Source organism: Vigna unguiculata, chromosome 4 (genome assembly GCF_004118075.2).
Source record: "Vigna unguiculata cultivar IT97K-499-35 chromosome 4, ASM411807v1, whole genome shotgun sequence".
NCBI lineage: Eukaryota > Viridiplantae > Streptophyta > Magnoliopsida > Fabales > Fabaceae > Vigna > Vigna unguiculata.
The window spans coordinates 31,855,190-31,868,872 of record NC_040282.1 but is presented as its reverse complement, the minus strand read 5'-3'; the positions used below and the strand labels follow the sequence as shown (position 1 = coordinate 31,868,872).

Below are 13,683 nucleotides of genomic sequence, written 5' to 3'. Positions count from 1 at the left end.
ATTAGTCAATTTGTTTAAAAAATTTACTCAATTAGTGCTTACCTATTTCATTAAGTGGGGTTGTTTTGAATTTGATTTTGTTTATTATTATTCTTTTGATGTTATTGTTCATAGAGTACTTATATATATATATATATATATATATATATATATATATATATATATATATATGTATGCAACATTTGATTTGAAGGTCTTGGTATGGGTAGGATTTGATTGCAATGTTGTGTTGCATGTATGGTAGTGGTTCCCCTAATTGGCTTTTGTTTGACTACCATAACTACCATAGTTTAGAACTGAGAATTCTTATATAAAACTAAAACCAAAGGTTGAAAACAAGTTTGGATTCATAAAAATAGTTTAGGAAACCTTATCTAAGCAGAAAAGCTGACAAGCACATTACCTATAGATTTATTCGTAGGTAATTTACATATGAATTAATTGGTAGGTAACGTTAGCTAGGATTAGTTTACCTATGAATTTTTTTCCCTTGAATACTATGTGGCTAAAATTGATTTACCTATAGATTTTGTGACTTACCAACAGATTTTTGCAGTAGGTAATAGTAATTTTTCTTGTAGTGAAAGTTTTTCTTCACAAAATATATCTCGGTCCCGTGGTAGGTTCCAAAATTCTTGTAAGATCGAAAGCACACTATAAAGAGTCCACAAGAAGCTCTTTTCTTTACTCTTCAACCTTCAAGTCAAGATGCTTCCAAGTCCAGGTGTCATTCCAAGTCGAGAGGGGGCGTGTCTCTAAATGCTCTAATAAATGCTCGTGAACAATATTATTTATATTAGGTTTACGGGTCTTCACCTTATTGGGTCTAATGATATTGCTAATACATTTTAACTCTTGACTTTCATTTTATCATAGTTGATCCTCACTATTACAATGTGACTAAGCCGATGTGATCTCAGTCATTACAAAAAGAGATTATATCAAGTAGGTGTTCATGGCTATTTAAGGTGATCACAGGTAGATATGGGCCGAAATTATCTCGATTACATATGAATAGAGATGATCTCGATCATTTTAGATCGATATGATGTCAAGTAGACGTTCACATCATCTACTTGAGATAACCTCAAGTATATAGGTCAAGATGATTTCGGATACCTATAGTACAATAATAATATTATAACTTTATTCATTTATACCTATATATAAAAGAGATTCTCCTTTTTGGGGTTCACATTTATTTTTCAATTTTTACCCTTTAAATAATTTTTTTAATTAAAATCATTATTTTATCTATTTTATCCATTAAGTGATCGTTTGTTTAAATTTAACCAATTTTTTTACTATATTTTTTGTAATTAACCAATTTTAATTATAAATAAATAAGAAATTACTATAAAGTTATAAAGATTATTTAATTTGATTTTTTAATTATAGTAACAACAATAATAATAAATTTTTATTGTCGTAAAAAATTGAACATACATGAACGCATGTGTTTTCACTCATTAATACTAATAAAAATTAAATTCAAATATTTATTATAATAAAATAGTTTAACATATATACTATTGATACTTATTTTTATATCTATACCTATATATAATATTTAATGGGATTTATGTTCTTTTGTTGTTCACATCTATTTTTCAATTTTATTTGTTAAATATTTTTTAAAAAAATAATATAATTATTTTATCAATATTACCTTTTAAGCAACAATTTATTTAAATTAAATTTTTTTATTTGACTATTTTTTAAACTTAACCATTTGTTTTAATTAAAATATTATCTACAAAATAAATAAAAGCTAATTACAAAAAAATTATAAAAATAATTTATACTTAATTTTATAATTATAATAATAACAATAATAATATTTTTTTTATTTTTTATTATTATAAAAAAATTGAACACATACAGTGTTTTCACAGATTATTAATGAAGAGGATTCACTTTCATATATATACAATTATTTTTGTATTTTATCTTTTCAATAACTATTTTTTGACTTCAAATAATTATTCATAATTTTTTTTCAGTTTTAAATTGTTAGTAACTATTTTTTGAATTTAAATAATTAATTATAATAAAAAATCATTTCCACAATAAAAATAGTATGCATAATAAAATTATAAAAATTATATTTTCATAAAATTATTTTATAATTTAATAGTATATTTTATTTCAAAAATAATCATTTTAATTTTTTTAATTAAAAAGATTAAAAAGATTAAAATATTTATATAATTAAATGAATTTTTAATATATTTATATATATATATATATATATATATATAAATTAATTAAAAACTATACTTACTACTTTAACCTTTGACGGGGTAGTGGACCAACCCATCCTACTCCTTTTTATGAATCATGAATCACAAAATGAGTCACATTGATTCTTTTGTCACCCAATCTACAAAACATTTTCTTCCTGCCTTAATCCTTTTTTCTAAAATAATTTGAATTTAAGTTTCAATTGTAATTATTTTTACATTATATATGTTCCATAATAATATATAATAATATATGTTTCTCATAAAGGCTCTGTTCGGATGTGCAAATGTAGCTGGATAAAGAATTAGAAGGAGAAAGTGAGAGCTTCTTTTCAGGGGTGACAATGCAGTCTAGTTCATTTAGGTCCGATTTGCACTTAATTCATAAAATGCGGGTCGGGCTAGTTCACCCTGCATTTTTAACATGGATTGAAAACTTTTGTTGTTCCGTATAAGTGCAAGTTCGCATGCTAGCTTGCTTATATATTTTTTTAAAATTCTTATGATGATAAAACTTTCAATGTTCAACAAATTTAGAAACTTAAACAAGTTCACAAAATAAAAAAAAAGACTTTGGAAAGTTTGATGATAAATTGATAATTCAACATTATCATTATATTCACATACATACTTTGATATATACGACATACTATTCAAATTTTAGTACATTAAAAAGTACATAATACTTGTCTTTTTCATTCATGTTAAAATTTAGAACGTTCATGCAGAAGTCAAAAAATAAATAACTAATATATATATATATATATATATATATATATATATAAATATAAATTTTTTTTATACAGACAAATGGGTGGGCCCACATAGATTGCAGGCTTATGCGGGATCAATATCAGGTTTAATATCGTGACTCACCCGGTAGGAGGGCATATGATCACCCCTACTTCTTTTATGGTATACTTGAATTGTTGGAGTAAATGATATGATTCAGAGATTACTAAAAAATATTAGTAACATCATAAATGATTTTCATTAATTACTATCATAAATTTAATAACATCATAATTGATTTTCATTAATTACTAACATAAATTTAATAAATGAATTTACTTTTATTAATAAATGATTATTTATTATTTTATCCTTTTGCACATCTCCATTTGATTTGGTGTGGTCCACGCCATTCTTGTATTACCAAAACGAAAAATAAACTCTTCCACGAATATTATATTATTATAATATAATAATTTTAAAAGAACTATTATATTTTAAATATTTAAACTTTCTTCTTGCAAATCATCTCACTTTTGTTACGGATTTTTCTTTTTCTCAAAAACATATCATTTTTCATGTTTTTCTTCTCATTTTTTTTTTGTTTACTTTCTATTTGAGTGGAAGCATGGAAACAAATAGAGGTTAAAACATTTTAGATGAATTTCTTTTATCTATAAAAACACTATTTTATTTGTTCTTCAATAGAAAAAGACGAAATATTGTTGGTCCTGAGTTTCATGTGACTCTCTCTCACCACTATAATACTAATAATGGTCCACTTAAAAAAAAATCAACAACTTTTTATTAATTAAAATTTATTTAAGCATTAAAAAAATGAAAATTTCCCTTTGAACGTTTAATGCAAATTTACTTTAAACCCACAATTTCTTAGTCGTAACATTAATACCTAAATTATATAAAATATTTCTTCTAGACTGCTTACAAAACATAAAAATAAAATTTAGAATTTTAAATAATATCGTAAATATAAAAAAAAATTTAAAAATATATTAAGAATTAAATAAAATATTAATGATAATGTAAATATTCTAAAATCTTTGTATTTGAAATAAATAAAAACTTGTAAAAAGATTGAAAATAATGTAGTATAACTCACAAAAAAAATTAATTAAAACTGTAAAATTAAATTAAAACTGTCATCATATGGACTTAATATACGCATTAGATATGTCAATTCCTTCTCTCAAAGTAAATTAATTAATTCAACCACGTTTCAAACACACTCTAAGAATGAATACCAAATATATCACTTTTCCTTTTTAAGGTTTTTTGATACTGATAAGTTTTTAGAATTTTTTTTTATTGACCTATACTGTTCAAAGTTCAATTCAACATAATGTTAATGTTTTTTTTATTAATTATGTCTTTCTTTTTTATCTCATATTTAATTTATATATACATTGTGACGAATTTCTTTAGCTATTTTATTATGATAAAAATATGTGATATATTTTTTCCATAAAACTTTTAAGCCTAGTAAGAAACAAAGATTGTGATGATAATCTCAATTTTTATTAACATGAAGAGGACAACATATTCATTGCAGCAATTAATAACAGTTTTTTTCTCTTTTTTTACACATTTTTATTGCCCAATTTTATCTTTTATTGATTTGATAAATACTTTTGGTAAATATTTTTTATTACCTTATAAAACTCGCACAGAACTTCAGTATGCATGTATTTCTATTGGTGATCGCATACAAATATATATATATATATATATATATATATATATATATATATATATATATATATATATATATATATATATATATATATATATATATATATATATATATATATATAACATGGGTACAGAAGCTTGAAAGAAATATTGTGACTAAAATGGAGTCACTCCAAACTCTTTCCCCTCTCACAGTTGCTCTTCTGGTTCTAATCCCGCCATTCCTCTACCTCTTCCTTGTGCTCCACCGCACCAGAAACAAAGAACCACCAACAATTCCCGGCGCGTGGCCGATCATCGGCCACCTCCCCCTGCTAGCGCGGTCCCCGGCCACCCACTACCTCCTGGGCGAGTTGGCGGACCGCCATGGCCCCATCTTCAGCATCAAGATAGGCACAGTGAAAACCGTAGTCATAAGCAACTGGGAAATGGCGAAAGAGTGCTTCACCACAAACGACGTCGCTGTGTCCTACCGCCCCTACCTTGTGGCCTGCCAAAACATGACCTACAACCTCGCCATGCTAGGATTCGCACCCTACGGCCAATTTTGGCGCGACATGAGGAAGAACGTGGCGTTCGTGTTCCTCGCAGACCACCGCATCGAGGCGCTCTCGCACGTGCGCATCTCCGAGGTGAGAACCTCGGCGAAAGAGCTTTACCACAAGTGGAGACGTGGGAAAACAGAGAAGGAGTTTTTCATGGTGGACATGACGCAGTGGCTGAAGGAGGTTGCGTTCAACATGGTGCTGAGGATGGTTGCCGGGAAGAGGTACTTCGGAGAAACCGCGGTGATCGAGGAGGAAGAAGCGCGGATTTGTTTGGCGGCGTTCAAAGAGTACATGCGGCTGTTGGGGGTGTTCGCCGTAGGGGACGCGGTGCCGTGGCTGAGGCGGTTCGATTTCGGAGGGCATGAGAAGGCCATGAAGGAGAATTTCAAGGAGCTGGATGCTGTGGTTGCGGAATGGTTGGAAGAACACAAGAGGAAAAGGAATTTGAACGCCGAGAAAGGTGACAAAGGTGAAGATTTCATGGAATTGATGCTCTCGGAGATCAATGGAACCAACATTCATGGCTTTGATTCTGATACTATCATCAAAGCCACCGCAATGGTGCGTTTCTATTGCGTTTCACTTTGTGATTGCCATCATCAATTTCTCTTTCATTTTTGTATTAATTTGTGTTGGTCTGATCGGAGGTGATATCATGTATAAATTAGATTCACGTATGTTTCATTCGTATTATATCTCTCCGTTAATTTTTTCGATTTGTTATTATCTAGTAGATTTTGTTTATAACTTGATGAATCACAAATTTTGAAGACTTGGTACCCAATTTTTTTTGCAGGCATTGATTTTGGGAGGAACAGACACAAGCTCTGCTACTAACATCTGGACTCTGTCTTTGCTGCTGAACAATCCTCACACATTGAAGAAAGTGATGGAAGAAATTGACACTCACATTGGGAAAGAGAGACTTGTGACTGAGTCAGATATAAACAAGTTGGTGTACCTTCATGCAGTTGTTAAGGAATCGCTGAGGCTATATCCACCCACTCCTCTTAATGCGCCTCGTGAATTCAGAGAAGATTGCAAGCTTGGAGAATACCATGTGAAGAAAGGAACTCGTTTGATCACAAACTTGTGGAAGATCCAAACAGACCCTAGCATTTGGCCAGAGCCATTGGAGTTCAAGCCTGAGAGGTTCCTCACCACACACAAAGATGTGGATGTGAAGGGAAAACACTTTGAGCTCATTCCTTTTGGAAGTGGTAGGAGGGTATGCCCAGGAATAACCTTTGGGCTTAGAAGTTCTTATTTAACTTTGGCAAACTTTCTTCACTGCTTTGATGTCTCAAAAACCTCAAGTGAACCTATAGATATGACTGCAGCAGTGGAATTGACCAATGTTAGGGTTACTCCCCTTGAAGTTCTCATCAAACCTCGTTTGGCTCCTAGTCTTTATGAAACCATGTAATCATCACATAGGAGTAGATGTTCCTAAGCTCTATTGGTACACAGATTTGGATCTTGTTCTTGTTGGTAGATGAAATCTTTAGTTCTTTTCACTGGTTTGTTGGTAAGTTTTAGGGAAATAAAGGCGAGAAAATTAATAAATTTGAGAACCGTAAGAGCATACAAAATATATGTATTGTTTTGGAGTATTTTTATATATTAAGAAAAGGTTGTCAAAACTTATTTTCATCTTTCTTTTATTTATTTGATTTGAATGTTTTTATTTTATATAGACTCATTCGAATACCATAAAGGTATACAGTTAGAAAATGATTACTCAAATAATACTAATAATAATAAAAATATAAAATGATATAATAATAATTATTAAATCAATAATAATATAAAACATATATATAAAACAAAGAATATTAATTAGAGACTCCATAATTATTATAATAATAATAAATAATAGATAAAAGGTAAGGAGTATAAATAGTCTGGGTTGAGACACGCATATCATTATCCTTAGAGAGAAAACGCCCCTATTGCATAGGGCTAAAAAAATACACAATCATATGTGTTTCAAATCATATGCGTTTCCCTCCCAAGATACGACAACCCGTCAGATCGATCGAGTGCAGCCAAGGATTTCCAAACCTTATTAATAACATTGTCTTAAAGATAATATAGAGAAGAAAAGAAGAAGAAAAACTCTAGTGTTTGTTGTCTCTATTGTTGTTGTTGTTTCCTTCTCCATGCACATAGGTGGTATTTATAGGTAGCAAAAGGAGACAAAGGAGTAAATTGTAATAAAAATATAGTCGTTAATCATAAAACACATTAACCCATAAATTAAAGGTCTATAAAAACATGAGTAACAGTAGAATTTTTATTTTAATTATTTATTTTTAAAATTATATTAAAATATTTCTAACATATACTTCATCCTTAATGTCATTCTTGAATGAATTTTAAGGTGAAGATGAATGTTTCTACATAGTAAGAACAACAAAGACACCTTTGAGAACGAATTCATTAATGTATTTTATTTCTATGTGTTAATACATATGTAACTATTAAAATAATTATTAGTAAAATGAAATGACTATAAAATTAAACGTGATACTAGTTAGAGCACATTTGGAAAAAATAATTAATAATTTATTTGGTTATATAAAATGTAATTACAAAAATATGTGAGATGAGACCATATTTATGAAGAAATGGAATTAAAAATAGTGATAATATTTATATTAAATAGTAATAATATTTCTATTAAAATTTTATTCTGATATAAACTTTATTCTTATATAATTTTATTCAGCATCCTCACGATTGTCTATTAGAGGAGAATCTCACTTATGTTTTTCTCTACTCACACAATTAAGTGATATTGCAAAAGAAAAATAAAAGCAAACCAAACAACACAGAAACCACAGGGTAAATTGCATACAAAGAAATTTATACAAAAGAAAATAAGTCATATCACTTTAGCATTAATATAAATAAAATACATGATTCTACAAAAATAACAGTTGATACTAAACTCAATTATCCGGATACATACTTTGGATATAAGATTCACTGGAGGTGTGCACCTATGATGGTTTCTAGACTCCGTAGAGTACAAAGCCACAAGGGGTTATCACCCAGCCATACAAGGTTAATCCCCTTCGTGCCTAGGACCAAAGAACAAATCCATAGGCTAATTGTTACGTGTTGGTAAGTGTATCAAATCACACAAGTAATATAGTGGACAAGTTCAAATATTTATCCTAGGGGTACTAATATGGTCTAAATTAATTGGTTAGTTGCTGATAAAGGGTGATAATAACAAAATATTCGTGGGTTGAAGGAAAATAAATGTAGAATATAAAATATAATGGGAATTGACACAATGGAAACAAAGAGCTTGATTTAAAAAAATATGAGATAAGAGTTTCAATATTATGTATTTCAATTTCTTGAAATTGTTGAAATCCCTCGTCCAAACACAAAGTAAAGTTTTGTTTTGGGACCTAAAAAAACTTCCACAACCTTTTAGCAGGAAAGACAACACTCTTTAAGATAACAAAATGTAGCCATGTGCTTCAAGGCACTTCCTGATAACCATTTGTCAATTCAATTCCATGTTAAATATAAGTCAATTGAGGAAAACTACGAAATATAAACCCCAAGAAAAAAAAATCAAGGACATCTAAGGATTTTCTTCCATAAACCATCAAGTCATCCTACACATATGAAAATAGGGGTTACAAAAACAAGGGTTACAAAATCCCTAAACCTAAAAAACATAAAATAAGACTTTGAAAGTAACATAATGCTGGAAGAACGAAAACTTACCTATAATATCTTTGAACTAGTATGCTGAAAGAACGAAAGGGAAAACGGAATACGTCACACACACTCCTCAAAGATGGAAGAACAGACAACAAGAAGAAACGAATATACAACCATCATAATGTAAGAAACCTTAATATTAAAACAATGCGAAAGAGACAGATAAACCTTTACGATGGAGCAATATGGACAAAAGGCGAGAGAGAACAAAGTGTTGTAGTAGCTGACAAAATCACGAAAAAAAAAGACTTCCTGAAGCGTGTAGATTCACTGCCCTTAAGGACTTATCTGCGATGTATTGTTCAAGACCCCCAAGATACAACAAGAACTTCTCGAAATTTTTGAGGATCTCAGAACTAGCAAAATAACTCTTTAAAAAATAGTAAATAAATAACTTAGGATATTATAATAGAAGTATAAGATGGGAAAGAGTGAGAAACGAGAGAGGATGAAAGGAAGTGTGAATTGTGTGTTTTCGGATGTGAACTTAAGCCTTTATTTATAAAGGTTGGAGAGTGGATCTAACACCATGGCCCATGGAGAGAATATAATAGATCCAAGATATGCCTACCAAGGTTTGCGAATGAATCACGTAACTTGCGGAAAAACAGCAACAACTCCTCAACGTTCATAAGAATCATTCCACGGAACTGCCAAACCACCCCTTTGCTTGCGTAAGGATATCTCCACTTTATGTGCTACTCCGAAAGGTGTGGGCATAGCTTCAGAATATCATGGCAACTAAAAGGGAGGCGCCTCAAATAGATTTTGCTACAAAAAGAAATATATATATATATATATATATATATATATATATATATATACCTTTTGCAATATTATATTCAACAGTCCCCCACATATTGCAAAAGGTAAGATATAGAACGAACTAAGAAAGAAAATCATTGGGTCTCACATAGGATGTAATGCATCAGAGTTGGTATAGTAAGCTATATGAACTAAAATACTTAGTGTGTGTTAGCGGTTTATCAATCACAATACACCCCCACAATCCTTGCTGTTATCATTGTGTTGCGCTTACTAGGCCATGTGCATGCCCGAAATTCATGAGTGCTCTAGAGATCATGCAAAAATCTTATACAAGCGGCCCCACTTGACACTCATATAGGTGATTTCATCAAGTGTATGCTGCAAATCATACACCACTCGTAAGGGATATGAAAATCATTAAAACTTTGTTTAAACTAAAATTCTTACACCACGAAGAATTTTAATCACAAAGTTTAACCTCTAAAAAATGCAGTCTCTAGAACTTTCACACACACACACACACACCATAAGAATGGACATAATTGATTTAAAATCAATTTAGTGTTATCAGAACTAACAAGTTACTTGTTTTTACCCATATAAACCTTGTTCTTGGGATCTTCAATCACAAAGGTTGGGTTACCATCACTTGTTTGTTTGGAAGTGACTTAAGACCTATTTCCCCTAATGTTTCTAATATCATGTTTCTTCCCAAGGGTTTAGTCAGAGGATCTGCTAGATTCTGTTTTAACCTCACATGATCAATGTAAATAATTCCACTCTTTAGCAGCTGCTTAACCAAATTATGTTTTAATTGTATATATTTGTTCTTTCCATTGTAGTTCTTGTTTTTAGCTATAGCTATTAACGATTGACAATCACAATGTATTGACACAAATGGGGTTGGTTTCATTCCTAGAGGAATGTTTGCTAAGAAGTTTTTCAACCACTCAGCCTCACTACCAACCATTTCGAGAGCAACAAACTCATATTTTATTGTTGATCTTGCAATAATTGTTTGCCTGGCTGATCTCCATGTAATCGCACCACCCCCAAGTGTGAATATATAACCACTAGTGGATTTTGTCTCATCTGAATTAGAGATCCAATTAGCATCATTGTATCCTTTTAGTACAGCAGGAAATCCACTATATTCAATGGCATAATCCATTGAACCTCGTAAGTATCTCATAAGTCTTGCAAGTGCATCCCAATGTTCCTGATTAGGACATTGAGTGTACCTACTCAATATACCTACTGCATAAGCAATATCAGGTCTTGAAAATCTCATTAAGTGCAGTAAGCTCCCAATTATCTGGGTATATTGAGGTTGAGAAACAGATTCTCCTCCATTTTTCATTAATTTAGAGTTACATCATATGGGGTACTCACTAGTTTGAAATCATAATATCCAAACTTCCTAAGAAGTTTCTCAATGTATTATTCTTGGGATAGTAATATACTATCTCCCTTCCTTATGATTCTAACACCTAAAATCACATTGGCTTCACCCATGTCTTTCATTTAAAAATTAGATCCTAGAAAGAATTTAGTTCTGGAAACTATATCAATGCATGTATCAAATATTAACATGTCATCCACATACAAACATATAATGACACATTCACCATTTTCAGATTTAGAATACACATTTATCAACATCATTAAGTAAGAAACCATCACACAGTAAGACACTATCTAGTTTTTCATGCCACTGTTTTGGTGCTTGTTTTAACCCATACAAAGATTTTAAAAGCTTGCATACCTTATTTTCTTAACCAAGGACAACACACCTCTCAGGTTGAGTCATATAGATTTTCTCCTCTAAATCACCATTTAGAAAAGCAGTCTTAACATCCATTTGATGTATCACTAGCTTATGGGTAGTTGTTAAGGCTAACAAAACTCGAATTGAGGAAATCCTAGTCACAAGGGCAAAGGTGTCAAAATAATCTATGTTGGGTTTTTGAGTAAAACATTTTGCTACTAACCTTGCTTTATACTTATCTATGGATCCATCTGGGTGATACTTTTTCTTAAAGATCCACTTACAACGAATGAGTTTTGCTCCTTTAGGCAAATTTACTAAACTCCAAGTATTATTTTTCTGAATTGATTCAATTTCAGTCCTAATGGCCTTATCCCATTGTTTTGCATCAAGAACACTAGTAGCCTCTAGAAAGGCTGTTGGATCATTTTCAATTAGATAAGTGTAAAAGTCATCTCCAAAAAAAGTTTCATTCCTCTGTCTTTTACTTCTTCTCAAAACTTCACACATGTCATCACTATTTTTATCTATAGACTGTTTAGGTGTCTCACTAACCTTTAAAGAAAATATATGTTTAAAGAACTCAACATTTCTTGTTTCCACAATAGTATTATGTTCAATTACATCATTTTAAGAACAAGAAACCTATAGGCAGCATTATGTTCAACATAGCCTAAAAACATACAATTAGAGGTTTTAGAACCTATTTTCCTTTTCTTAGGATCGGGTAACATTACCTTAGCTAGGCACCCCCACACTCTTAGATATTTAAGATTAGGTTGATAACCTCTCCACAACTCATAAGGAGTTTTACTGGTTTTCTTATGAGCTATCCTATTTTATAAAAAACATACAATAAGAAGGGTTTCTCCCCAAAGGTTATTAGGTGCACTAAAACTAATAAGCATGGCATTCATTATTTCCTTAAGAGTTATATTCTTTCTCTTAGCTACTCCATTAGACTCAGGTGAATATGGTGGGGTTATTTCATGGATGATACCTTCTCTAACACAATATTTATTAAACAAAACATATTCACCACCTTTATTTGATCTAATTCTCTTGATTTTCTTATTCAATTGATTTTCTACTTCTGCCTTATACTTTAAGAACACATCAAAAGCTTCATCTTTATGCTTGATTGAGTACACTTTGGTGTATCTAGAATAATCATCTATGAAAGGTTACAAAATAATTTTTACCACCTCTAAACATAGTCTGTTTTAAATTAGCTAGATCAGAATGAATTAACCCTAACAATTTAGTTTGACATTCTACAGAATAACAAGTTTTCTTTGTTATTTTAAGATTCTACACATATATCACATTTACCACTTTGTTTATCATGCACGCTAATTAATCCTAGTCATTGCAATTTCATAACATATGAAGAACTCACATGTCTTAATCTAGCATGCCACATCATACAAGTCAACAATATAAGCAGAAGAAGATTCATTAATAATTTCTGAAATATTGAGTACAAAGAAACCTTGATCAATATATCCCTTCCCCACGAAAACATTATTTTTTGTCATTGCAATCTTGTCAGAATCGAATGACACTTTAACCCCAACTTTTCCTAGTAGTGCTACAAATATTAGGGTAACTCTAATAGAGGGCACATGCAACATATCACTCAAGGCTAGAGTCTTTCATATGTGAGTTTTAGAAGAATATTTCCTTTCCCTAGGACAGGAGTTGTCCTGGAGTGACCAAGATAGACATGTTCTTCTCCTTCCCCTACACTGGTATAAGAGGTAAAAACACTTATGTTTGCACATATGTGCCTAGTAGTACCAGAGTCTACCACCCACTTACTCACATTGGTCATCAAATTTACTTGTGAGACGACTGCAACTATAGTATCTTCCCCTTGGGTAATATTTGCCTTAGGAGGATTATCATTTCTTGCTCTATGCCTGCATTGAGGTGCATGATGGTCAGGCTTCCCACATACGAAGCAATTTCCCTTTTTCTTAAAGGTGGGGTTAGATCCTTTGGGACGGGAATTTCGGAAATTACTTTTCTTATTGTGATTAGGTTTATTCGTGTACCATTTTGGTGTAGGTTTTTCTTCTACAATGTCAGCTTTTGCAAATAATGCTTTAGCCCTTGTAGTAGCACATTCCTAGATGTTGGTATCTTCAACTATGATATGTGTAAT

The 13,683-nt window shown here is 30.9% G+C and overlaps 1 protein-coding gene across 1 annotated transcript; it reads left to right on the top strand.

Moving 5' to 3' along the window:
• Nucleotides 1–4,828: 4,828 nt before the first annotated feature.
• On the top strand, nt 4,829–6,886 carry LOC114182469 (cytochrome P450 82A4-like). Its single transcript, XM_028069344.1, has 2 exons — nt 4,829–5,794; nt 6,030–6,886. The coding sequence occupies exons 1-2, from the start codon at nt 4,847–4,849 to the stop codon at nt 6,657–6,659; spliced, it is 1,578 nt and encodes a 525-aa protein (XP_027925145.1). The 5' UTR covers nt 4,829–4,846; the 3' UTR covers nt 6,660–6,886.
• The last annotated feature ends 6,797 nt before the right edge of the window (nt 6,887–13,683 follow it).

What these genes read in the sequence shown, in the direction of transcription:
- LOC114182469 (XM_028069344.1), top strand. Translation starts at nt 4,847, where the DNA reads ATGGAGTCACTCCAAACTCTTTCCCCTCTCACAGTTGCTCTTCTGGTT. An exon ending in TCATCAAAGCCACCGCAATG is followed by an intron (nt 5,795 to 6,029) that starts GTGCGTTTCTAT and finishes TTTTTTTTGCAG; the next exon opens with GCATTGATTTTGGGAGGAAC.